The sequence below is a fragment of the Scyliorhinus canicula genome, chromosome 14, assembly GCF_902713615.1.
Source record: "Scyliorhinus canicula chromosome 14, sScyCan1.1, whole genome shotgun sequence".
In the NCBI taxonomy this organism is placed as follows: domain Eukaryota; kingdom Metazoa; phylum Chordata; class Chondrichthyes; order Carcharhiniformes; family Scyliorhinidae; genus Scyliorhinus; species Scyliorhinus canicula.
The window spans coordinates 50246179-50270194 of record NC_052159.1 but is presented as its reverse complement, the minus strand read 5'-3'; the positions used below and the strand labels follow the sequence as shown (position 1 = coordinate 50270194).

The following is a 24016-nucleotide window of genomic DNA, read 5'->3' as shown; positions in this document are numbered from 1 at the left end:
TGCACATTCTCCCCATGTTTGCGTGGGTTTCGCCCCATACGGTTATGGTTTACTGGACAGCAGTAATTCCCATGCTTCTTTATGCTTTGGCGACTTGGACACCCCACATCAGGTGCCTTAAAGCACTGGAGAAATACTCTCACTGTTGCAAAACCTCCCAAATCCAACAACAGCATCCTCTCACAAACCAACATGCCCACATCAAGGCACAAGTCACTCAAAACCAACTCCACCAGGTGGGACATGTTGTTCATATGCCTGATACAAGAGCGCCAAAGCAACTGCTCTATTTGGAACTTGGTCATGGCAGAAGATTCCCAGGACTGCGGAAGCGCTTCAGGGATGTTGTTACAGCATTCCTTCAGCGCCGATTTATGGGAGTCCTGGCTTGTGGCCAGCCAAAAATGGAGGTTTATTGAGAAGACACCCAACATATCAAGGGACTTTGTTGGTAGCACACAGAAGTGAGAGAGCGTCAGAGAGAGCACACAAACCTCCCACCAACTCATCTGCCCAACCTTTCAAGCACTACTGGGCCATCTTGTGGCAGTCTGCAGATCGTACATTGGATTTATCAGTCATCTCAGAGCCTATCAAACTGCAATGGAGGCAAGTCATCCTCGAATCTGAGGGACTGCCTAAGGAGACCGAAGCTACGTGGATTAAATGTTGTATTTTGCAGCATTAACTTCCCTGATTAGTTATATAAATTACTGTTTCTGACTCAGAGGTTGAAAACATCACTGTTGGTCTTTACAGCAGTGCAGCAAAATGTAGATGATAGAAATAGGGATTTTATTACATCTCTTTTTACAATACATCTTTGGAGCTGGTTCTCTGACACTGCAACGTAATGAGATTCTATAATGTAGAATAAATGTATCTCAGAATCAAAAGGTTGCTAAGCCACAAAATTCTATTCAAGTTTTAAAGCATGGGCGGCACGGTGGCGCAGTGGTTAGCACTGCTGCCTCACCGCACCGAGGTCCCAGGTTCAATACCGGTTCTGGGTCACTGTCTGTGTGGAGTTTGCATATTCTCCCCATGTTTGCGTGGGTTTCGCCCCCACAACCCAAAGATGCTGCGCAGGGTAGGTGGATTGGCCACGCTAAAATTGCCCCTTAATTGGAAAAAAATAATTGGGTATTCTAAATTTATTTATTTTTAAGTTTTAAAGTACATAAATAGCCTTTCCTTCCCTATCCCTCTCCAAATGTCTTACATCCCTGACCAGATAAAGACAATTTGCACTGCTTTACAGTTGTTTTACTCAATTTGCCTCACACTGATTTCTGGTATCAATAACCAAGTGTTTCGAACAGTGCACAAAAACAACAATGCTCAGTCATCATCTGCAGGAACATAGGTGTGCAGCAAACTACTAACTCAATTACTTAATTACCTCACATCAGAGAGAGATCGCATTTTTTGTATCAAAGTAGAATACATGTGTGTCTGTGCTGTTGAAATATGTATGCCTTCTCTTACAATCATTCATTTAGAGGTGTCAGTATTGCAGGTTAGAGACTTGCTCAAGGTTTGGACAGGCCTGGCGTCTTGGCCTTAGACCTATACAGGATGAAAACTGATATGTATCATGCTGTGATGCTATGGGCTATTTGAAATGGATATCCTGAATGAATGTGGAATAAAGATACATTATGCAACTTTAGTCTAGTATTCATTATTTCAATGAAGCTATCCTTCAAATGTCATTAGTGAGGTCAGGTGTGGGAAATCTTGAGGGATGTCTATTCCTTAGAAAACCTTCCTGAGGAACTATGCAACTCTTTCCCCTTCCTGAATCTTAAATAGCAGGGCACAAGCTTGCACCTATTACTGTTTTTCTTCCTTCTTGATTCTAACTTAAAACTAAATGGCCTCTCTGCAAACAGTCTGGAATTTGCATTTAGCATCAGAGGTTAACATTTGTGAATTATCAAACACAGTAAAGAAAAAAATTACAATCTAACTAAATGGAAAGAATACCCAAAAGCCTAATCAACGCAGTTCCATGCAGCTCCAATGGATCAGTAGGTAAATACACCCAATGGTACTGAATTATATAGAAGGTCCAAGGTTTGTGATATGTTTGCTGCTAACCAGAAATACATAAAAAATATGTTTAATAAAAAAATAAACAAAATCGTACAAAAAAATTAACCAAAGTTACACAATTAAAAAACGAGACTACCAAGAAAAGCACATAAAAATATATATATATATTTTTTAAAAAGAGTACTCAATTCATTTTTTCTTATTAACGGGCAATTTAGCGTGGCCAATCCAGCTGGCCTTCACATCTTTGGGTTGTGGGGGCGAAACCCACGCAAACACGGGGAGAATGTGCAAACCACACAGACAGTGACCCAGAGCCAGGATCGAACCTGGGACCTCGGCGCCGTGAGGCTACAGGGCTAACCCACTGAGCCACCGTGCTGCCCCTCTAATGGTATAATTAAACTTCCCCAAATGTAAGAAATACTTGAGGTCACCCAATCAAGCCAAAGGACTGGGCAAGGAGACCTCCACCCAAGCAGAACTCTTCTCCGGGCTATCAACAAGGTGAAGGTGAGGACATCCGTCTTCACCCCCAACTAAAGCCACCAATGAGTCTGATGCCCCAAATATGACCACCAGTGGACATGGATCCAAATCAACATGGAGTATCTCTGACATGGTGTTGAAGAAATATGCCCAAAAGCTTACCAATTTGGGCAAGACCAGAACATGAGTATGGTTAGCTGGCCCCAGACAGCAACATTCACACTTGTTCTCCACCCCAGAGAAAAATCCACTCATCCTCACTTTGGTCAAATGCGGCCTGTGCAGCACTTTAATTGGATCAGACTTAGCCAAGCACATGAAGACATTTTTTAAAAATTCGTTCATGGGGCATGTGCGTTGCTGGCTGGGCCAGCATTTATTGCCATCCCTAATTGCCCTTGAAGGGCAGTTAAGAGTCAACCACATTGCTGTGGGTCTGGAGTCACATATAGGCCAGACCAAGTAAGGATGCAGATTTTTATTGAATTCAAATTTCACCATCTGCAGTGGCACCATTGAACCTGGGACCCCAGAGTCCTCTGGATTACTAGTTCATTGACAATGCCACTATGCCACCGCCTCCTCTCAAGGGACCTGTGAATCCATATCTCATACCCAGAATGCGACCCAACTCCCACTCCCATTTCGCCCTCACCTCACTCAACAGAGATGACTCCACCGAGAGGATATAGCCATGCAAAATAGTCCCCCCACTAGACTCAGCCAAAGACAAAATCATCTTCAACAGGGAAGAGGGAGGTGCCAAGGGCAAGGAGGGAAAAGCCTTGTGCGAACAATTGCAAATCTGAAAGATTGGTATCAAGCAGTTGGAGTATCTCAGTTAGCTCCTTAAAACTGGCAAATCTCCACTTCATAAATAGGTCTCCAAAACAATCCAAACCCTTCCCCTCCCATGACTAAAACATCTAGTCCAAACCCACTGGTAGGAAAAGGTGGCTATTGCAGATGGGGGTTAGCGGAGACAGGGAACAGAGCTTAAAATGCTGCCTGAACAGCTTCCAAATTCCAAAGGTGGACACCACCACTGGATTCAGGGAAAACCTTACCAGAGAGAAAGGCAACGATATTGCACCAAGGCCAGAAACCGTGCAGGAGCTCACCTCCATTTGTCCCCATATGGAACCAGGATCACTGAACCACAACAATATCTTCTGAATATTGGCTGCCCAATAGTAAAACAATAAATTGGGTAGAGCCGAGCCCCCTGACTGCCTATCTCTTTTAAGCAAAGCCCCATGGATCCTTGGAGTCTTACCCGCCTAAATAAAGAAGGACATTCATTTACTGACTTTGGGGGGGGGGGGGGGGGGGGGGGAGAAGAGGAGTGGAGGGGAGGGGGGGGAGAAGAGTGAAGCCAATCGACAAAAGGGGGGGGAGAGGGGATAACACCACACATATGTAAATTAAAGAGAATTGCCCATTGTATAATAGGCGACCCAGGAAAGGGCCCTGAAGCAACATGGGGAGGGGGCGAGGGTGGATTGATACAGAGGAAAATAGCTTTGTAACCGATGCATATACCTATGCTGAATGTACAGTGTATAAAATGTAAAAACTTCAATGAAATTTTTTTTTAAAAAAGCCAGATTAACCTGAGTTGGGACAGAATCCAGGCTGCCTCTTGAGGTACTTAGCTGAATAATCTCCTGGGAAGCCGCCCGTCGCTTCAGCTAGTGAGCCAAGAGGCGACTGACCTCCCCGTATTCATAAAACATACCCTTTGAGTGTCTCAACTGTCCCACCACTCTGTCTGTTGACAATAGCTTCATAGAATTTTCATTGCGATTGTGCTATCCACAATGCTACCGTGCTGCCCTCAATTGTGTCTGCAGCTTTCTCTTACTTGCCAACAAATCCAGGGTTGGGGCAAATAAATACTGCTGGTCCATCTCAAGCACGGTATCCACCAGCCTCTGCTGCTCCACTATGGCTGTTTTCACCATGTGCTCTGTGTAGGAGATGATCTTCACCTTAAGGACCACCTTAAGGGCTTCCCACAGCTTAGTAGGTGAGACGGTCTCACTTTTACAAAATTTTATATATTCCTCAATGGCGATGGGCATGCGTTTACAAAATTTCTTGTCTGCTAATAATGTCGTGTTCAACATCCATAGCTGGGAGGGACCTGACTCTCGTGCCAAATCAACAAAATGCAGGACATGGTCAGAAATCACAACCGCAGAGTAACCAGTTGCCACTACAGAAGGGAGAGACCCAGCCATAAGAAAAATACCTGATGCACATGTGAGAATATTTTAAAATCTTTATCACCTGGGTGCAAAAATGGCCAAGCATCTATCCCCCTGCCTCGCACCCCCTCCCCCAACATGTTCCATGAAAACCAGCTAAACTCTGGCCACCCTTGTTGGGGTCAGAGATTTGGGCTTAAACCGATCCAGACTATGGTTCAGAACACAATTTAAGTCTCCATCCAAAATAAGCTGATGCAAATCCAAATCGGGGAGGGAGGCGAGCAGATTATTAATAACATTTGTATTGTCCCAGTTTGGAGCATGGATATTAACGGGGGCAGCACGATGGCACACTGGTTAGCACTGCTGCCTCACAGCTCCAGGGACCAAGGTTCAATTCCGGCCATGGGTGACTGTCTGTGTGGAGTTTGCACTTTCTTCCCGTGTCTGCATGGGTTTCCTCCAGGTGCTCTGGTTTCCTTCCACAGTCCAAAGGTTAGGTAGATTGGCCATACTAAATTGCCCTTAGTGTCCAAAAAGGTTCGGTGGGGTTACTGGGTTTTGGAGATAGGGTATAGGTGTGGGTTTAAGTAGGGTGCTCTTTCCAAGGACCAGTGAAAATTTGATGGGCCGAATGGCCTCCTTCTGCATTGTAAATTCTATGATTCTATGACCAGAACCGCTGGAGTATCTGCCAGAGAGCCACAAACAATAACTTGTCTGCCATTGGGTTCGGCCAAGATCTTAGCAGCAGAAAAATGAACCCTTTTATTAATTAATATTCCTGCACCTTGGGCCCTACCATTGGAGCCCAAATGAAAGACTTGTTCCACCCAGCCCTGGCACAGCTTTGTCTGGTCTCTGACCCACAAATGAGTCTCTTGCAAAAACACCATGTCAGAATTTAAACTCTTATCATGAGAAAATACGGTTGACGTTTTCACTGGGCCATTCAATCCCATGACAACCCAGGTGACCAACCAAATTGGGGGTATCCCACCGCACCTCAATCCGGAGTCAGCCACTCCCACCAAGGGAGATTACCCATACAGCAACCAGGTCTACCCACGATGGCCACCAAACCAAGTCAAAAGACTAACAAAGAAAAATCTTCATGCACCATCAGCCATTAAAACTGCACATAAAACTAAACCCCAAACCTAAACCCAAACCCAAAATGTAAAAATCGACCCCAAGAACAGGAAAATGCAAAAACATTGTCCCCAAACCCCCCAAAAATCAGTCACACTGTGTTTCTTAACAAAGGAGCCCGCCTCTCCCAGCACCTTAAATAAATAGTCCTTTCCCCCGAAAGTCATTCTTAGCTAGGTACACCACACCAAATCAGACTCCACTTTGTAAAGGGTGGCCTTGGCTTTGTTGAACCCAGGCCTCTGCTTCACCAGCTCCATTCCCACGTCTTGGTAAAATTTGATGGTGTGGCCTTCCCATTTGAAGTCACGATGCCCTGCCACCCATCTCAGAAAACTCTCTTTCTCTTTGAAGCTATGGAACTGCATGCGATGGATCCTCAAGACGAGGCCTCTGCCGGAATGTACGGTGGGCTCGGTCCAACTCAGGAGGGGACATGAATTCACCCTCCCCCACCACCTTCCTGAACATCTCTGCAAAGCGCTCCAAGAGCGTTGGGCTTTCCATTCCCTCTGGCAGCTCCACAATTCGAATATTTTGCCTCTTGAACTGATTCCCTAAATAATTTACCTTGGCCTTCAGCGATTCATTCGCTTTGGTTACCAGAAATATCTCCGCTTCCAGTGAGGCAATTTGATCACTATGTCTCGAAAGGGCTGCTTCCATGTCTTTTATCGTGGATCCATGGGCTTTCACTGTTTCATTGGTCTTCTCCAGAGCCACTCGGATGGGGGTCAAGGCTTCCTCCATTAATTTCTGGAGGTCCTCCAACTCAATTCGCCAGCGTTTATTGAATTCTTTCATCAAGGTACTCGAAAACATCTCGGCCTGTAGTGGAGCGGCCGGAACCCCAGAGGCTATTTCCGCCATTTTATCTGCCGACGAGCTCCGAGAATCCATTGACGAATGTCTGCTGTCTGCCATTTTTCCCTGATGTATCTGGACATTTCACCCATTTAGAATCCGTAACCCATTAATCAACATCCTGAAGGTTACCATTGATCAGAAAATGAACTGGACTAGCCACATTAATACTGTGGCTACCAGGACAGGTCAAAGGTTAGGAGCCCTACAGCGAGTAACTCACCTCCTGGCGCCCCCCCTCCCCCCAAAGCCTGTCTACCATCTACAAGGCACAAGTCAGGAGGGTAATAGAATACACTCCACTTGCCTGGTTGAGTGCACCTCTAACAACACTCAAGAAGCTCAACACCATCAGGGCAAAGCAGCCCACAATTGCTCCTTCTTGCACAAAGATTCAAACCATCCACCACCGACGAACAGTGGCAGCCTTGTGTACTATCTACAAGATGCACTGCAGTAACTCACTAAGGTTCCTTAGACAGCTCCTTCCAAACCCAGTAACCCCACCTAATCTTTTTTGGACATTAAGGGCAATTTAGCATTGCCAATCCACCGAATCTGCATATCTTTGTACTGTGGGAGGAAACCGGAGCACCCGGAGGAAACCCACGCAGACACAGGGAGAACGTGCAGACCCGTTCAGGCAGTGATCCAAGCCGGGATTTGAGCCTGGGACCCTGGAGCTGTGAAACAACAGTGCTAACCACTGTGCTATCATGCCACTGAAATTAAGAGAAAAAGGCAAAAGGTATTCTACCAGGAGCCACCTCATGCACGTCCTCCCCAACGTAACTCCGCTGGAAGTCCCCAAATACATGCAATTAAAAGAATTGCTCAGAGATGTGCAGGCCGGGAAACCAGAGATATAGCCTGGGGGTGGGGGCGAAAATTAGGTGACCTGCACCTCTGCCCCGAAAGACTAGCCAAGATACTTGTTGGAAAGTACATGTGTGCGGGCTTTGGCCTGGAGCAAACGGAGATTGCCTTTAATCCCCTCCCCCCAATGATCTTCAACAAGCAAAGCCTGGCAATATCATCGAGGGCTCCCATGAGCCAGATATTTAGGTATGAACATAAGACGCGTTTAGATAAACAGGCAGCTATCTCTGAAATTCTTTTTTAAAAAATACTACCGAGGAAATTGAATCTGGGAGAAAGGACAGCAGTTGCATTTTCAGCAAATGCCTGGCAGCTAAATGGAGTGAAGGAAGTTTACTCAATTGCAAAGTAAAAGTAAGCATTAATAGATCTACAACTCCTTGATAAACTCCTGGGCAAATTACATGAGGCCACAGATTGGACAAATAAATGTTTGGTCAGGTATGACATTGATCTTTTTAAAAATAAATTTAGAGCACCCAATTCTTTTTTTCCAATTAAGGGGCAATTTAGTGCGGCCAATTCACCTACCCTGCACATTTTTTTGGGCTGTGGGGGTGAGATCCACGCAGACACGGGGAGAATATATGCAAACTCCAAAAGGGCAGTGACCCTGGGTCGGAATCAAACCCGGGTCCTCTGCGCGGTGAGGCAGCAGTGCTAACCACTGTGCCACCGTGCTGCCCTTGACATTGATTGTTTTTATTGTAATATTGTAATACCAAAGATTACTCCTCAGAAATCCAAGAACATTGTTTGTTTTGGATACTATCGACTGAATGTGGAATCCCCATTGAAGATTGCTTTTGTCTGACTTTTTGAGCAGTTTGTTTGGGTTGAAAATACAATGGATCTTGGGCAGCACGGTGGCGCAGTGGGTTAGCCCTGCAGCCTCACGGCGCGAGGTCCCAGGTTCGATCCTGGCTCTGGGTCACTGTCCGTGTGGAGTTTGCACATTCTCCCCATGTTTGCGTGGGTTTCTCTCCCACAACCCAAAGATATGCTGGGTAGGTGGATTGGCCACACTAAATTGCCCCTTAATTGGAAAAAGTGAATTGGGTACTCTAAATTTTAAAAAAAGAAAATACAATTGGTCTACAGTCTTTTGGGGACGACAAAAAAAATAAACTCTCTAGCACTTTAATAGTAATAAGGGATGTGGGGGGGGGGGGGGGGGGGGGGGGGGCAATATAACCATAACACAATTAATAATAAAATATCCCTGAATTTAGGGAAGGGACTAACGAAATGAAACAAAAAAAAAAATCACTTTGTCACCAGGTATCTGAAGTGATTTTCAGCAATGGTTGATGATGTTTAGTGCCTGCTTCTCCATTCAGCAAAATATAGAAAACAGCCAATTTCATTGGCAATTCTGGATTGCAAGATAATTATTTATATGAGGGTCTGAGTTGGTAGCACCTAAAGCTTAGAGGACAAGTGTTTTCTGCCATTCAAAGGAATATTTTTCACTTATGTTTTGGAGAACAATGGCCTTTCCCTAGAGCACCATTTTTGGGGGGGAGAAAACTCTAGAATAGTTCTTATGGTCTGTTGATGCTGCTTCTGCCTGAACGATTTTCAATTTTTTTGAATCAATCAACATCAATGAACTTGAACTCAATTTCAGGTGGACATTCCCACAGCTTTCCCTCACTGAACTAACATAATTTTGACAGGTCATTTCACTGGTTTAGAGGCTTCAGTGCATCCACTACATACACTTATTAATTCAAACTGAAAGTTCATTCAATTCCAGCTGGACAGTTTACTCAATATACCGAGTTTGTAACAATGCTACATCTAATATCCATAAGTCACCTTGATTTAATATTTTGAAAAACTAGATCAACTGTCTGTAAAATTTTCTTCATTAGATATTATTTATGATCCCCAGACACATCTATAGGATTACTTAACATGAGTAAAATAATTATTGGGGTGAGGGGTGGAGTAAGGTGAAAGGGAAAGAACAAATGAATAAAATAACGAACGTCACATTTAGGGAATTCCTTTCGTGATCTCAGGAGATCCCAAATTGTTTTACAACCAGTAGGCGAAGTTTGAAGTAACATCACGTGCACTGCTGGGTCTCAAAAATATTAAGATGAATAACCAGATAATCAGTTTAGTAACATCGGTTGTGATAAATACGAGGATACTGTATGAACTCTTACTCTTCTTCGAACAATGCCATGGGATCTTTCATATTAATCCAAGAGTATACATGGGTCTTGGTTTAAGATGTCCTTTGAAAGACTGTGGGCGCGATTTAACGAAAAGGGAACAAAGTCCCACAGTGAGCGCATTTAACTGCTTGTTTCCCGGAGCCGCAGCGCCAAGAAAACGCCACCTGCATTAGATAAGAGGGCTGAGCAGGAGGCTGCAGGTAGCCCCGTTTCGTGCACTGAGGAGCTCTGTTTGCTGGAACTCCTCAGTGCAGTGAGAGACATAAATGGTGTTCCAATCTCTGAGGCCCCCAATGTGACTCCCGACCCCTCCCGAGCCCCAATGCACTGGGAGGATCCCCCTGCCCCAACACCTGTGCAGGGCACCTCTGGTCCAATCGCCAGTGCACAGAAAATGTCAGCTTGGCACCCTGGCAGTGCCCCTGACAGTTGGCAGTGCCACCCGGGCACCTTGGCAGTGCCAGGCTGACACCCAGGTGGCACTGCCAGGGTGCTAGGCTGGCCGTGCCAGGACGGCCAAGGGGCATGCACCTAGGGGCCTCTGCATCCCTGGGGACCCCCACCAGTGCCGTTCCGTCTAGTCCCCGTTTGTGGAGACCAGTACCAAACGGCGCTCGCCCAAAGTCTTCAAGGTGAAGGAGATATATTCCATGCCTCAGGTAACTCAGGAATCTTCACATTAAAGTGAGACTCGCTGTCTCGCTTTAATATGCAGATTTGCTAAAATGTGATCCTGCCCACAATGTTAGATCTCGCGAGGCATTGCGAGCCAGGTAGATTCCGGGAGTGGGGTCCCCGGCTTTAATCGTCCATGCTGAGCCACAGCGAGCTGCTTTTCAGGTGCAGCATGGCTGTTGGATCGCGCTCAGTGCCTCCCAAGGTGCAGCCTCTCTCGGATGCCCCAGGGAACTATGTTGGGACCTTTACTTTCCTTGACATACACAAAAAACCTTACCAACAAGTTAAAAGGCAGGGTGTGACTATTCGCAGATGACCTTGGTTTACACATCAGGAAAAACTCAAGATCCTATTACTTCACTTCAAGATGATCTTCTGAAAATGGGAAAATGGCAGGACCAATCAAGTTGGGGGGAAAGATGCCATGTCATGTGCATCACCAACAAAAAGGATCCATGGATACATTTAAGCTCTGTAATCAAATTCTCCAACAGACACACAACAATACCTATGGGTTTATCTTAAAAACAATCTTCAATGGGGGATTCCAGATTCAGCTGATAACACCCAGAGCAAAAAGGGTGTTGGATTTCTGAGGAAGAATCTTTGAGATAACAACTAAAAAGCCGCATCACTTGAAACTTTCAAGATCCATTATTTCCATTTAAAAGTTTTCAGTGTCAAGGCTACCATCTCAAAAGGTTATGTCTGCTTTAGCTAGCACTATCCATATAAATTTGGCAGAATATGAATAATAGTCTGTGGTGCTGACACAGCTAAAGCAGAAACAAAAGCAGCACTCTCCCTCTGTATCGCACTGGTGCATCAGCCTAGACTATGTGGCTACATCTCTACAATGGGGTTGGAATCAGTGACCTTCTGACTCAGAAGTCAGCTGTGGCTCAGTGTTAGCAGTCTCTAGCATCTGAGTCAGAAGGTTGTGGGGAAGGCTTACCCATTGGAGATGTTAGGAATGGTGATCAAAAGCTCAGTTAAACTGGATAGTTTTAAAGGGGAGGGAGGTGGAGGAGGAGACAAAGTGGAATCAAGGTGACTGAACGTTTGGCTATCAATGGTGGGGTAAAAGCAATAGAAAGAATGACAGACAACCTTGCATTTATATAGCGCTTTGTACAATCACTGGATGTCTCAAAGAGCTTTACAATCAATGTATTACTTTTGAAGTGTAGTCACTGTTGTAATGTAGGAATAATGGTCGCGGCACGGTAGCACAGTGGGTAGTACTGTTGCTTCAGGGTCGCAGGTACGATTCCTGCTTGGGTCACTGTCTGTGCGGAGACTGCACGTTCTCCCTGTGACTGCGTGGGTTTCCTCCGGCTGCTCCGGTTTCCTCCCACAAGTCGCAAAAGATGTGCTTTTAGGTAAATTGGACATTCTGAATTCTCCCTCAATGTACCCAAACAGACACCGGAGTCTGGCGACTAGGGGATTTTCACAGTAGCTTAATTGCAGTGGTAATGTAAACTTACTTGTGACAATAATAAAGATTATTATTAATTTTTAAAAAGTTACGCACAGCAAGCTCCCACATACAACAATCTCCCACGCACAACAATGTGATAATGAATAGATAATCTGTTTCCGTGATATTGATTTAGGGATAAATATTGATCAGGACCCGGGGGTAACTAATCCGCTCTTCTTTGAAATAGTGCCACGAGACCTTTTACATTCTCCTGAGCAGGCAGATGGGGCCTCAGTTTAACACCTCATCTGAAAGATGGCACCTCTAACAGTGGAGTGCTCCTTCTGTATTGTACTAGAGTGCCAGCTTTGACTTTTGTACTTGAACCCTGAACTTCTGTGATTCAGAATGTTAGAAGGGAAATTGGGAGATGCAGATAGAGTCTGGTCAAGGTTCAATTTGGTATTAAGGGCTCTACTATCATTGTGGTAATTTGAAGAGATTAGGGATGGCTTCAGTAAGGGACAGGATGTTGCAACATGTGCCTCACTAGTCAGTCAGAGCTAGATCCCAATATGAATCAGTCACAATGACACTACAAACAATAAACAAAGATGGACAGATAAGGACTATCTGGTCTATCCAGCCTGTCCTGCACAATTTCAATACGTTGTGATGTGACCATCAATTCACTCAAGACATGAGTAGAAGTAAACCGGTCTTTAATCAACTTAGAACACTGCCTGCCTGCGACTGAACCAATGCTGAGAACTGCCTACAGGTCGACTGCTCTTTATACCTCCCTTCAAGGGGAGGAGCCATGGGCGGAGCCCATACATGCCCCAACATGTTCCCCTATGGATAATGCCATACAATAGCCCATAGGAGAAGCCCACAAGGGCAACAGCATAGCACAGATACAAATACAAATATACTGATGGATTATTAGTATAATACATTCACCACACGGTGCATAATATATACTTCCCACCGCATCTGAAACCATGTGATCGCCTGGGAGAGACCAGAAAAAATACAAACCCAGGGCAAATTGGGAAAAAGAAATTCCTGCCCAACCCATCTACATGATCAAAACTCTCCAAAAGTTTGAGTCATATCTAGAAGAAAGAAAAAATTGTGATTGTTGTAGGTCAAATCATCTCACCTACATGATATCACTGCAGGAGTTCCTCAAAGTAGTGTCCTCGTCTGAATTATTTTCGACTGCTTCATTAATGATTTTTCCTCCCAAGTAAAGTCAGAAGTGGGGATGTTTAGGGCGGCACGGTCACGCAAGTGGTTAACACTGCTGCTTCACGGTGCTTAGGACCCAGGTTCGATCCTGGCCCCAGGTCACTGGCCGTGTGGAGTTTGCACATTCTCTCCGTGTCTGCGTGGGTCTCACCCCACAATCCAAAATATATATATATTTTTTTGCACGCCCCCCCCCCCCCCCCCCCCCCCCCACCACCACTCACTCCGCAATCCAAAAGAATGCGGAGGGTGGGTGGATTGGCCACGCTAAATTGCCCCTTACTTGGGAAAAAAAGAATTGGGTACTCTAAAAAAATTTTAATGGGGATGTTTACTGATGATTGCACAATGTTCACAACTCCACAGATAATGAAGCAGTCTGTGCCTGCATGCAGCAAAACCTGAGCAACATTGAGGCATGGACACTTAATATTCGCATCACACAAGTGCCAGACAATGGCCATCTCTAACAACAGAGAATCTTAGCATCTTCCTTTGAATTTCAACAATATCACCATTACTGAAACCCTCCACCATCATCGTCCTGGAGGTTACCATTGATCAGAAATTTACTTAGACCATATAAATATTCTGGATACAAGAACAGGTCGAATAACTCATCTCCTGACTTCGCAAAGCCTGTCCCATCATTTACAAGGCAAAAGTCAGGAATGTGATGGAACACTCTCCAGTTCAGCTTCAACAACACTCGAGAGGCTTGACACCATCTAGGACAAAGCAACTCACTTAATGAGCAACAAATGCTGGCCTCACATCCCAACAACAAATTAAAAAAGATCACTCTAGTGCAGAATTCCCTAAAGTACTGAAATGATGTCACCTAAACCAGAAGCAGGTCCAAGTCCTTGCTTGAAGGAATTCAGCGAATTGACTTCCAGCACCCGAGAAGGCGGCCTGCTCATGGGATCCAACATTCTCAAGGAAAAGAACCGTCTCCTGACATGTAACCTAGATTTGGTCTTCTACATCTTAAAATTGTGATCATTTTGACCCCATGAAATAGATTATGATTCTCAACTTTTCTAATTCATTTTAATAACTAAGATGCTGTATACTGGGAATATGGGAAAAGCCTCAATATCACCTATCATGTGAGAAGACCAAAATGGGACACAGTGGCCAAGCGAGGCCTGGCCAATGTTTTACACAAAGACAAATGAACATCCTCGTCTCATACTTAATTGTGATATAAATTGTGATATAATTGTTATATAAATGCATCCAACATCCTGTTTGGTCTATCACTTTGTGTTATTGCTTATGCACCTTTAGAGACCTGTAGGCTCGAATCTCTTTTTTGCCACTTTTCCCCGAAGGGTACAAGAATGTTATGCATTTGTCCTGCTCTCATACATAACACTGCACCAAATTATACATGGTTTGCCAGTCATGAGTCCAATCTCCCAAAGCATTACGATTTACCTGAAGTAGCGAGCATCGTCTGTAATTCTAACAACTTGCATAGCTCTTAGTATCATCTACACATTGCAGATGGTGCCCTCTACACCTACATCCAGACAATTAATGAAAATAGTAAAGATCATACATACATCCCAACGTTGAATCCTGTGGAACACCACTGCCAGGCTGCACGTGCCAGGGATTAGGCCCCGGGGTGCCTTGCACTTAAAGAGATGGGGTGAGGGGGGGGCTCGAGGATCCCCTAAGGAATTAGTTGGGTGTTTTGTGGGGGGTCCAGAGGCTGCGGTGGGGTAGCTGAGGGAGGTGGATAGATTAGTGCAGAGGGCAGCACGGTGGTGCAAGTGATTAGCACGGTTTCCTCACGGCGCCGAGGTCCCAGGTTTAATCCCAGCTCTGGGTCACTGTCTGCGTGGAGTTTGCACATTCTCCCAGTGTTTGCATGGGTTTCGCCCCCACAACCCAAAAGATGTGCAGGGTAGGTGGATTGACCATGCTAAATTGTCCCTTAATTGTAAAAAAATAATTGGATACAATAAATTTATCTTTTTTTAAAGAGAAAGAAAGATTAGTGCAGGAAATGAGCCAAAAATGTGGCCTTGGCAGGGTGTTCCTTGCCAAGGCCAAAGAAAACTGCAAAGTTCCGTTAAATAATTTGATGTTTCTTGGTGCTGCGCCAAAAAACATCCTGCTAAATGCACCCAAAACAGGACTCGGTTTTTGTCCCGTTGAATCCCGCCCAATATATTTCTCAGTCTTAAATGGGTAACTCTTTAAATTAAATATTGGCCCCTGGTTCTAGGTTCTCTCACAAGAAGAAACATCCTTTCCACATCCACTTTGTCAAGTCCCTTCAGGATCTTGTATGTTTCAATCAAGTCACCTCTTACTCTTCTAAACTCCAATGGATACAAGCCTAGCCTGTCCAGCTTTTCCTCATAAGACATCCTGCTCATTCTAGATATTAATCAAGGAAACCTTCTTTGAGTTGCTTCAAATGCATTTACACCTTTCCTTAAATATGGAGATCAATACTGTACACAGTACTTTAGATGTGGTCTCACCAATACCCCGTATAAGTGAAACATATCCTCCATACGTTTGTATTCAATTCCCTCACAATAAACAATAACATTCTATTAGCATCTGCACACTCGTCTTTTGCAATTCATGCAAATGGACACTCCGATTCCTCTGCATCTCAGAGCTCTGCAGTCCCTCACCATTTAGATAATATGCTTCTTTTTTCAATTTGTCCTGCCAGAATGGATAATTGCACATTTTCCTGCAATATGCTCCATTTGCCAGACTTTTCCCACTCACTTAACCTATTTATATCTTTCTGCAGCCTCTTTATCTCCTCGTCAGTACTTACTTTCCTACCGATATTTGCGCCATCAACAAATTTAGCAACCATAACACTGGTCCCCTTCATCCAAATTATTTATTTACATAAAAGCATTCTGGAAATCTAAGTAGACAATGTCTTCTGGCCTCCTCTCATCCACCAATTTCATAACTTCTTCAAAAAAAAACCAATTAAATTTTAAGACCCTAATATATCCCTTTCTAGCCAAACATGGATATGCGGATTTCCTCAAGCATAATAATAATACTAGGATAACCTTTATTGTCACAAGTAGGGCTTACATTAACACTGCAATGAAGTTACCGTGAAAAGCCCCTAGTCGCCACATTCCGGCGCCTGTTCAGGTACATAGAGGGAGAATTCAGAATGTCCAAATTACCTAACAGCATGTCTTTAGGGACTTGTGGGAGGAAACCGGAGCACCCGGAGGGAGAATGCGCAGATACCGCACAGACAGTGACCCAAACAAGAATCGAACCTGGCACCCTGGGGCTGTGAAGCAATAGTGCTAACCACTGTGCTATTGTGCCGTCCATAAGGAGATGTGCAGACTGCGCACAGACAGTGACCCAAGCTGGGAATCGAACCTGGGACCCTGGTATTCTTCCTACTTGCCACATCAAACTAATGGGCCGATAGTTACTTGGATCTGTCTTGTCTGCTTTTCGTTATAAAATAGGCTCTGGGTCACTGTCCGTGTGGAGTTTGCACATTCTCCCCGTGTCTGCTTGGGTTTCACCCCGACAACCCAAAGATGTGCAGGGTAGGTGGATTGGCCATGCTAAATTGCCCCTTAATTGGATCAAATGAATTGGGTACTCTAAATTAAAAAAATAAAAATAAAAATAAAATAAAAGAAGAGGCAAACATTAGCCTCCTTCCAGTCCAAAGGAACCTTCCAGAGTGTGGTAAACAGCATTTCTGACATATGCAGCAAATCCTTTGTCATCTGTTCTTGAACATTCTTCTGTGTAGTCTTCCACAGCATCCAAACTCCTCACATAACTGAAAAGCTTTTCCCATTACTTCCGAAAATATCTATTTTCCAAAACCTTTTAGCTGATTTAACAGCAGCCTTTGTTTTATTCAGCTGTTCCATATACTCAACTCTGTTCAGTTAAGTATTATATGCATTTAAGTTATAAAAACATTTCTGTTTACATCTTATATTCTTTTGTACATGACCATGGCTTTTTCTTACTTTACTTCTTTCTTTCGATTTTGGGTACATAGTGGTTTTCCACATTCTTTATTCCTGTTCTTAAAACCTTTCCATTTGCATTCTACATCGGCCTCATTACCACAAGGTCAGGTTAGTCACCCCATTTTAAAAAAAATATATAAATTTAGAGTACCCAATTCATTTTTTCCAAATTAAGGGGCAATTTAGCGTGTTCAATCCACCTACCCTGCACATCTTTGGGTTGTGGGGGCGAAACCCACACAAACACGGGGAGAATGTACAAACTCCACACGGACAGTGACCCAGAGCCGGGATCGAACCCGGGACCTCAGTGCCGTGAGGCAGCAGGGCTAACCCACTGCACCACAGTGCTGCCCTTAGTCACCCCATTTTAAAGAAATTTGCTCTTCAGAAATCTGGAGCAAGTTGCAAACTCTCAGTACCTTTAGTCTGCTCCTCTAATAAAAATATTGGGAAGATCAAAGTCATTGTCTTCAGCTGCCTCTGCAATCTCTGTCCCAAGGACACCAACTCCATCCTTCTTACTGGCCACTGTCCGAGGCTCAACCAGACTGTTCACAACCTTGGTGTCATATTTGACACTGAGGTAAGCTTTCAATCACTAGGACTGTTTGTTTCTACCTCCATGGTGTCACCCAATTTTGTCCCTGCCTTAGATGCATAACATGGGTCCTTCACAGAAAGCTTGGAGAGGTAGGAAGAATAATAAGTCTTTATTAGTGTCACAAGTAGGCTTACATTAACACTGCAAATGAAGTTACTGTGAAAATCCCTTAGTCACCACACTCCTGTGCCTGTTCGGGTACACTGAGAGAGAATTCAGAATGTCCAATTCACCTAACAAACATGTCTTTCGGGATCCAAACAAGAATCGAACCTGGGACCTTGGGGCTGTGAAGCAATAGTGCTAACCACTGTGCTACTGTGCCCATAAGGAAGGCTGAGTAGCACTGATGGTATTGGGGTAAAAAAGTGATGGAGGAGATGAAAGGTGGCATAGGTGGCAAGGGGAAGTGGAACAGGAAAAAAGGATCCAAGAGAGCCAAACAAAGCAGAGTCCCAGAACAAACCTTTCAAATATTAAAAGTAGCACAAAGATTTTTCAAAATGTGGCGACTAGGGGCTTTTCACAGTAACTTCACTGAAACCTAATTGTGACAATAAGCTATTATTATTATTACTTTTCGGCTGTATGAATAGAGCTGGCCAGGTAGGTACCCGTTAGAGAGAAGTAGCAAAGTACTGGTGCTGTGTAAATATTAGTGTAAATAAAGTTAAGTTTTGTTTTGACACAAACTTGTCATGGACTCTTCGTGGCCTTCACAAAACAAATAAATGCATTTTTAATCTTGAGGCTATATTACTAGTCCGTGGGTTCTCATATTTTGTATTTCTTGATGTTTACACATGGATTTTCTCTCTCTTATGAAGTATACAAAATATTGGTCAAGAAAGGCCTGACTGGTAGTTGAGTGCATGGTTGAAAAAAAAATCAGTGAAAATTAGTACAGCCTCCTATTTACACTCATGGAAAGAACATTTTCTTTCCGTGTAAATGTAATTGAAGTAGCACAAGGTAGTGGCATACTTACGTGACTGACCATGAACAGAATGGGTCCGGACAAGGCTTGAGGGGGTTTTCTTAAACACTCTCTTTAGCAGATAAGCACGTTCATTCAGACTACAGAGCAAAACAAAGCACATGTAAGTCCCACATACTAGGAAGTAGAAAGCCAGGTTTTTGACATTTTTTGATACCAGCATATAGGTCTGTATGAGTAAATATCTGAGCATATAAATTCAAATAGCAGAAAACCAAGGGAAATGTTCACACTTAGTTGCAAGGTCCAGGTGACACATTGGGTTTGTAATTAAAAAGAGACAATCTCCTTAGTCAGCAATTAACATACCAGGTGGTAATTAGCACATGTTAACAATGAGCATGATTTCTGTTAATTAGCTGACCACAAATAAAACAAAACTTCAGTTTAACAGCTCCTGAATACCAGTTTTATAAATCTCTTGGTGCCTACACTAATTTGGTTCATGAAGTCAATTAAATAAGTTGCTGTTAATTACTTTATGAAATGGACAAAGGCTGTAGCTGAGAATAAGTAATGTATTATAGATTTCAAACATTTTCTGCATCATTAAAATCCAAAGTATATTTTTGGTGTCCTATTAGTATCTTGCTCGTTTTTTATGGATCCTTCTCTCAATAAAAATTGAATATGAAGCCACTCACACCGAATATAACATCAGTCCTGTTGCTACAGGGCAGCCTTAAACGCAAGAACTGTAACCACGCTACATTACTTTAAACAGAGAAGTTTAAAATTATCTTAGTTAATTATTTCTCTGTGGAACCACAGGTAGCAATCTCCAAACCAATATTACCAGTGAGATATATCTATTTAAGAAGTTATGATCCATTATTTATTTATTTATTTTTAAAAACGCATTTTATTCAAACTTGTATCAAAGTAGTTACAGCAAATAAACACTCCAGGAAACATTCTTCCCAACAATCAACTACACACTTTGTACAGATTGTCCTCCTTTTTCACCCCCCCCCCCCCCCCCCCCCCCCCGCGCCGAACAGCTCCTGTATTACAATTAATCACGTTAAAGTGCAGAAACAACTTAAAGAAAATCTAGTACACAACATTAAAAAAAAGCTTGTGTAGGGCTGGTGGCTTTTGAATACAGCCTGCAAAGGCCAAATAAAGGGAATAAATAATTCCTTCATTTCAATTTGGTGTCAGGGGCTTAACTGTAATTATTTGTTTACAACATTTAAAAGGGAATTACCTCCCCCATCCTCACCATCAAGAAAGCTGCAGCTCTGAAACCTTGAATGAACAAAGATTTTAAAAATAGCTTTAATACCACCGTTTTGTATTGGCCTTGAGAAAAATGCTTGTGTAGTCAACCCCCTATACACACACAATAAGGGCTTTCAGAAAATAGCACTACAAGAGCACCCAGAGTAGCGGGTAGGTCATTGCTGGGGGTCAGAGCTACTGAAAAAATGAGATACCCCTTTGGTATTCATGAGCTTACTGACCAAGACTTATATACAGATCAGCAGGACTGGCATTTTTCTGTTGCCCTGGTTTGACAAAGTGCCAAACATGTATAAATTACATTAGCCAGAACAACTGAAAAAGTGTCAGAAAGACAGTGGTGTTGTGTTTACATCCAAAGTAAGCATTTTTTATTAAACACGGGGAATATGATGCTTTGATTTATCACCATCTTTTAAAGTTACAGAAACCTGTGAAGTCCAACCAATATAAACAGTGTGACCCTAACCAATTAGAAACAAGCAGACTACAGTTACATATCTTCAGAGAGTGCAGGGTTACACACAAAATATCACAAAAACCAGCAGGAATACCCAGCAAGACCACTGAAGGAAAGGATGGCTGCATGTGGGACACGCACACACACAAAAACCACAGACAATGCAGCCCATGTCTTTCCCTGACCGCTGTGTCACTTAGAATTCAGAGAATCTTCTAAATGAGGGCAGGAGAAATCCAACAGAAGCCTGTCTGAATTCTTCCACAGCAGAGTATAAGCAGGTGTGAAGGAATTGTGAAAGAACAAAGGAAAGGAACATCACAGTGATTAGACCCAGTTGGAAACCACAGCACCACAAGTTAAAGAGACATGAAAACCTTTGACAGATTTAGCCACACCATTATCTAGTTCACAGATGGACCACCCAGAGAATCTGTGAGCAATTAGCGAAATAAAAACAATACAGAGCAAGACTGGGTGGTAGGGATGCAAATCTTACATGATCTCCATGAAGGCATTTTGATAACGAAGCGAGTCTGTATGGAAGCATGTAGATGAAAAGGGTTCTTAAGTGGACATGCAAACTTGGCAACTAAAACATGTACCTAGCTGTAATAAGCAGCAGATATGTACGCAAATGGGCAAATTTTGCTTCTGTGCAATGCATACCTATTTTAAAAAAGGATTTTCAAGTATTTGGTACTTCTTGCTTCCCCCACCCCCACCATCATAGCAAAGCAAATGTCAGTATAAGGAAGATTGTATAGAGGCAGGCAGGGGGTGTTGTTTCTGGAACTTCACACCTGTTGCTTGTTTTGGACATGAACCAGCTTCTCTTGAAGTGCATAAAAGAAGTTCTGGTTCTGAGCACAGATAATAGATGTTGCAGGTTGAAGTCAGATTTTTTAAAAATTCTTCTCCTCAGACATCTTCAATGTTTCCTGTCCTACCCAAAAGTTGTCCAATTTGTTTAATTCTTTAATTTGTTGTATGAGAGAGCAGCAATATAGTATTGCGGGTTAAACATATTTATTTCTCTCATACGTGTTTACCAAATGGGTTAAGAGTGGGCTAATGTGCACTCTACATGTTTACAAAACAAAGTTGTTCTGCACACTGGGCGTTGGCAGATTATTGTGTATGTGATATTATCCATGCGTTGACGAACAGAGGAAAATCAGAACCATGTAGAGCCCTTTGCTTTGCAACAATAAACAATGTGCTGAAAACACCATGGCAGCTTAATAACAGGAGCAGAGTTCTAGCACGAATTCCCACACTGGCATACTGACATTAGACAGAGGCATTAGCATTTCAAAATATATAAAACAGTGGTAGTAACAGAAACAAAGACTAAGTTTTGCTATGGTAGTTTGCTGTGCAAATGGCTACTTTGAAGTTCTATACAAATCTGCTCAAAACTTTGCAAACATTTTCTGCAGGGCAGTAAATAAAATTTAAAGCAAACACCAGGTTCCAAAGAACATACAATTAACACAAAATAGTTTCTCAATAACTATTTGCACAGGCACATTTGTTTTCTTATTTCATCTGCAGAGTTTTAAAAACTTCAAAGTGGAGTTTTTCCACTTAACGGACAGGATCCATTAATTGCTATACAGCCTCAGATGATGATGTCAGGAGGCAATACTCCATCAGCTACAATTTAGGAGATTGTAAGTTCTTGGACTCATTTCCCTCTGTTCCTCCATAAAATGCATAAACAGGAAAATGCTTAATAACTGGCAGAAAAATTATTCCTTTACAGATCAGCCTCATGAAATTGTCCTGCACTAGTTAAAATTTTTGAACACAAAAGAGATTCTCTAAAAACAATAAGTACAAACTTTAACTTGAATAAAATACAATTCCATAACCTTTCTTTAGAATTATTTCACTGTTTCTCTGAAGGCCTCTCTTTTAAAGTAGCCAATAAGACATTTATAGCATGTTTGGTTTCAAAGAGTACATACATTCTGTTTGATTGAAAATACTGGGCGAGATTCTCAGGCCACGTTACGCTCTCGTTCAAACGAAACAAGGCCGGTGAATAGCAGGAGAGGCCAAAACGAAAATCGTGCCAGGCACCAAACACTTTGAGATGTAACCGGCCCACTCCCGTAGGCAAAATCGGGATCTCGCCATAGTGTGGTGAGAAACCAATTATCACCGCTTTAGCAGGGGGGGGGGGGGGGGGGGGGGGCGGGGCCGGGGGGGGGCGGCCATGGGAGGGAGAGGGGGGGGCCATGGGAGGGAGGGGGGTCCATGGGAGGGAGGGAGGGGGGTCCATGGGAGGGAGGGAGGGGGGCCATGGGAGGGAGGGAGGGTGGGGGGGGCCATGGGAGGGTGGGGGGGCCATGGGAGGGAGGGGGCGGGCCATGGGAGGGTGGGGGGGCCATGGGAGGGTGGGGTGGGGGCCATGGGAGGAGGCATGGTGGGGCATTGGGGCGGGGGGGGCATTGGGGCAGGGGGCCATGGGAGGGTGGGGAGGCATTGGGGGGGCAACCACTTGCGGCACCCTGCTGACTGCCAAGGCCTCTGACCGTGCAGCTGAAGGCTATTGCTGATAGGAAACTGGCAATCATGGTTAAGTGAGCACTTCGCACAACCCAAGTGGATTCCTGTGGGTGGGCGGGCCATGTAGCATGTGGGTGTAATTGCCTAGCATCCTGATCACACGTTGATGTCTGGACACTGCGGGAGGCAACACCACACACACAGTGGCCAACATACAAACACCCAGGAAATGGGACACAGCTCCCGGGGCATGTCCATGGCTGGAGGGTGGGTGCGTGCCATGGGGAGGGGGAGATGCCTGGACAGATGGGCCAAGGGTTCAGAGATCAGCCCGCATTTCGGGAGAAAGTGGCAGAGGCATCATAATGGTTGTGCACAAAGGTGTTTAATGTGTAAAAGATTCCCCACTTCCCTATGGTGCCACCCCTCCACGCTCCCAACCCCACAACCCCCCACATCCCCCCCCCGGGTGCCCTCAGTGATCCTCAATGTGCTTGGCCGTCCTAGCTCTACCTCTACATTTAGGTGTATCCCCACGATGCACATCAGAGATGGAGGCAGCCAGCTGCTTACCTTGCCCCCTGAAGGAAATCCTCTGCGGGCTCTGAAGCCAGAGGGCCCCGGCGCACTTGTCGGCGGCATATACACAGCTGTGCCAATCTGTCCTGTGTGCTGTCTGTGAGACTTGGCTGCATCAAAGGGGTGGAACTCGGAGGAACTGGTGGCCACCATCCCCACTCCACGGGACGGGTCCAGGTTGGCACTCAGCACCCCCTTCTCCAGGTTGGTGCCCATAAGGCCCTGGGTTCACCATGGGATGGAGGGGAAGCTGATTCGAGTTTGGGTGCCCCTGCATCATCTGGCTCTGCCAGCCCTGGCGGTTGTCCATTGTCTGCACCATTGTGTCAACATCCTCGGTGATGCTCCTCAGTGATTGGGGCCACGCTCTGCCTTGCATTGGCAATGCCAACCTGCGAC

The 24016-nt window shown here is 44.3% G+C and overlaps 1 protein-coding gene across 7 annotated transcripts in view; it reads right to left on the bottom strand.

Annotated features, from left to right (window-relative positions):
* Nucleotides 1–24016, bottom strand: part of atp8a2 (ATPase phospholipid transporting 8A2) — a 792435-nt gene that overhangs the window by 5526 nt on the left and 762893 nt on the right. For 6 of the 7 annotated variants that reach the window (XM_038818743.1, XM_038818746.1, XM_038818744.1 and 3 more), the window contains one exon: nt 18808–18896. The exons of the other annotated variant lie outside the window; for it this stretch is intronic. In XM_038818743.1, coding sequence (XP_038674671.1) covers nt 18808–18896 — 89 coding nt within the window. The remainder of the gene's footprint in view (nt 1–18807; nt 18897–24016) is intronic. 7 annotated transcript variants of the gene reach the window in all.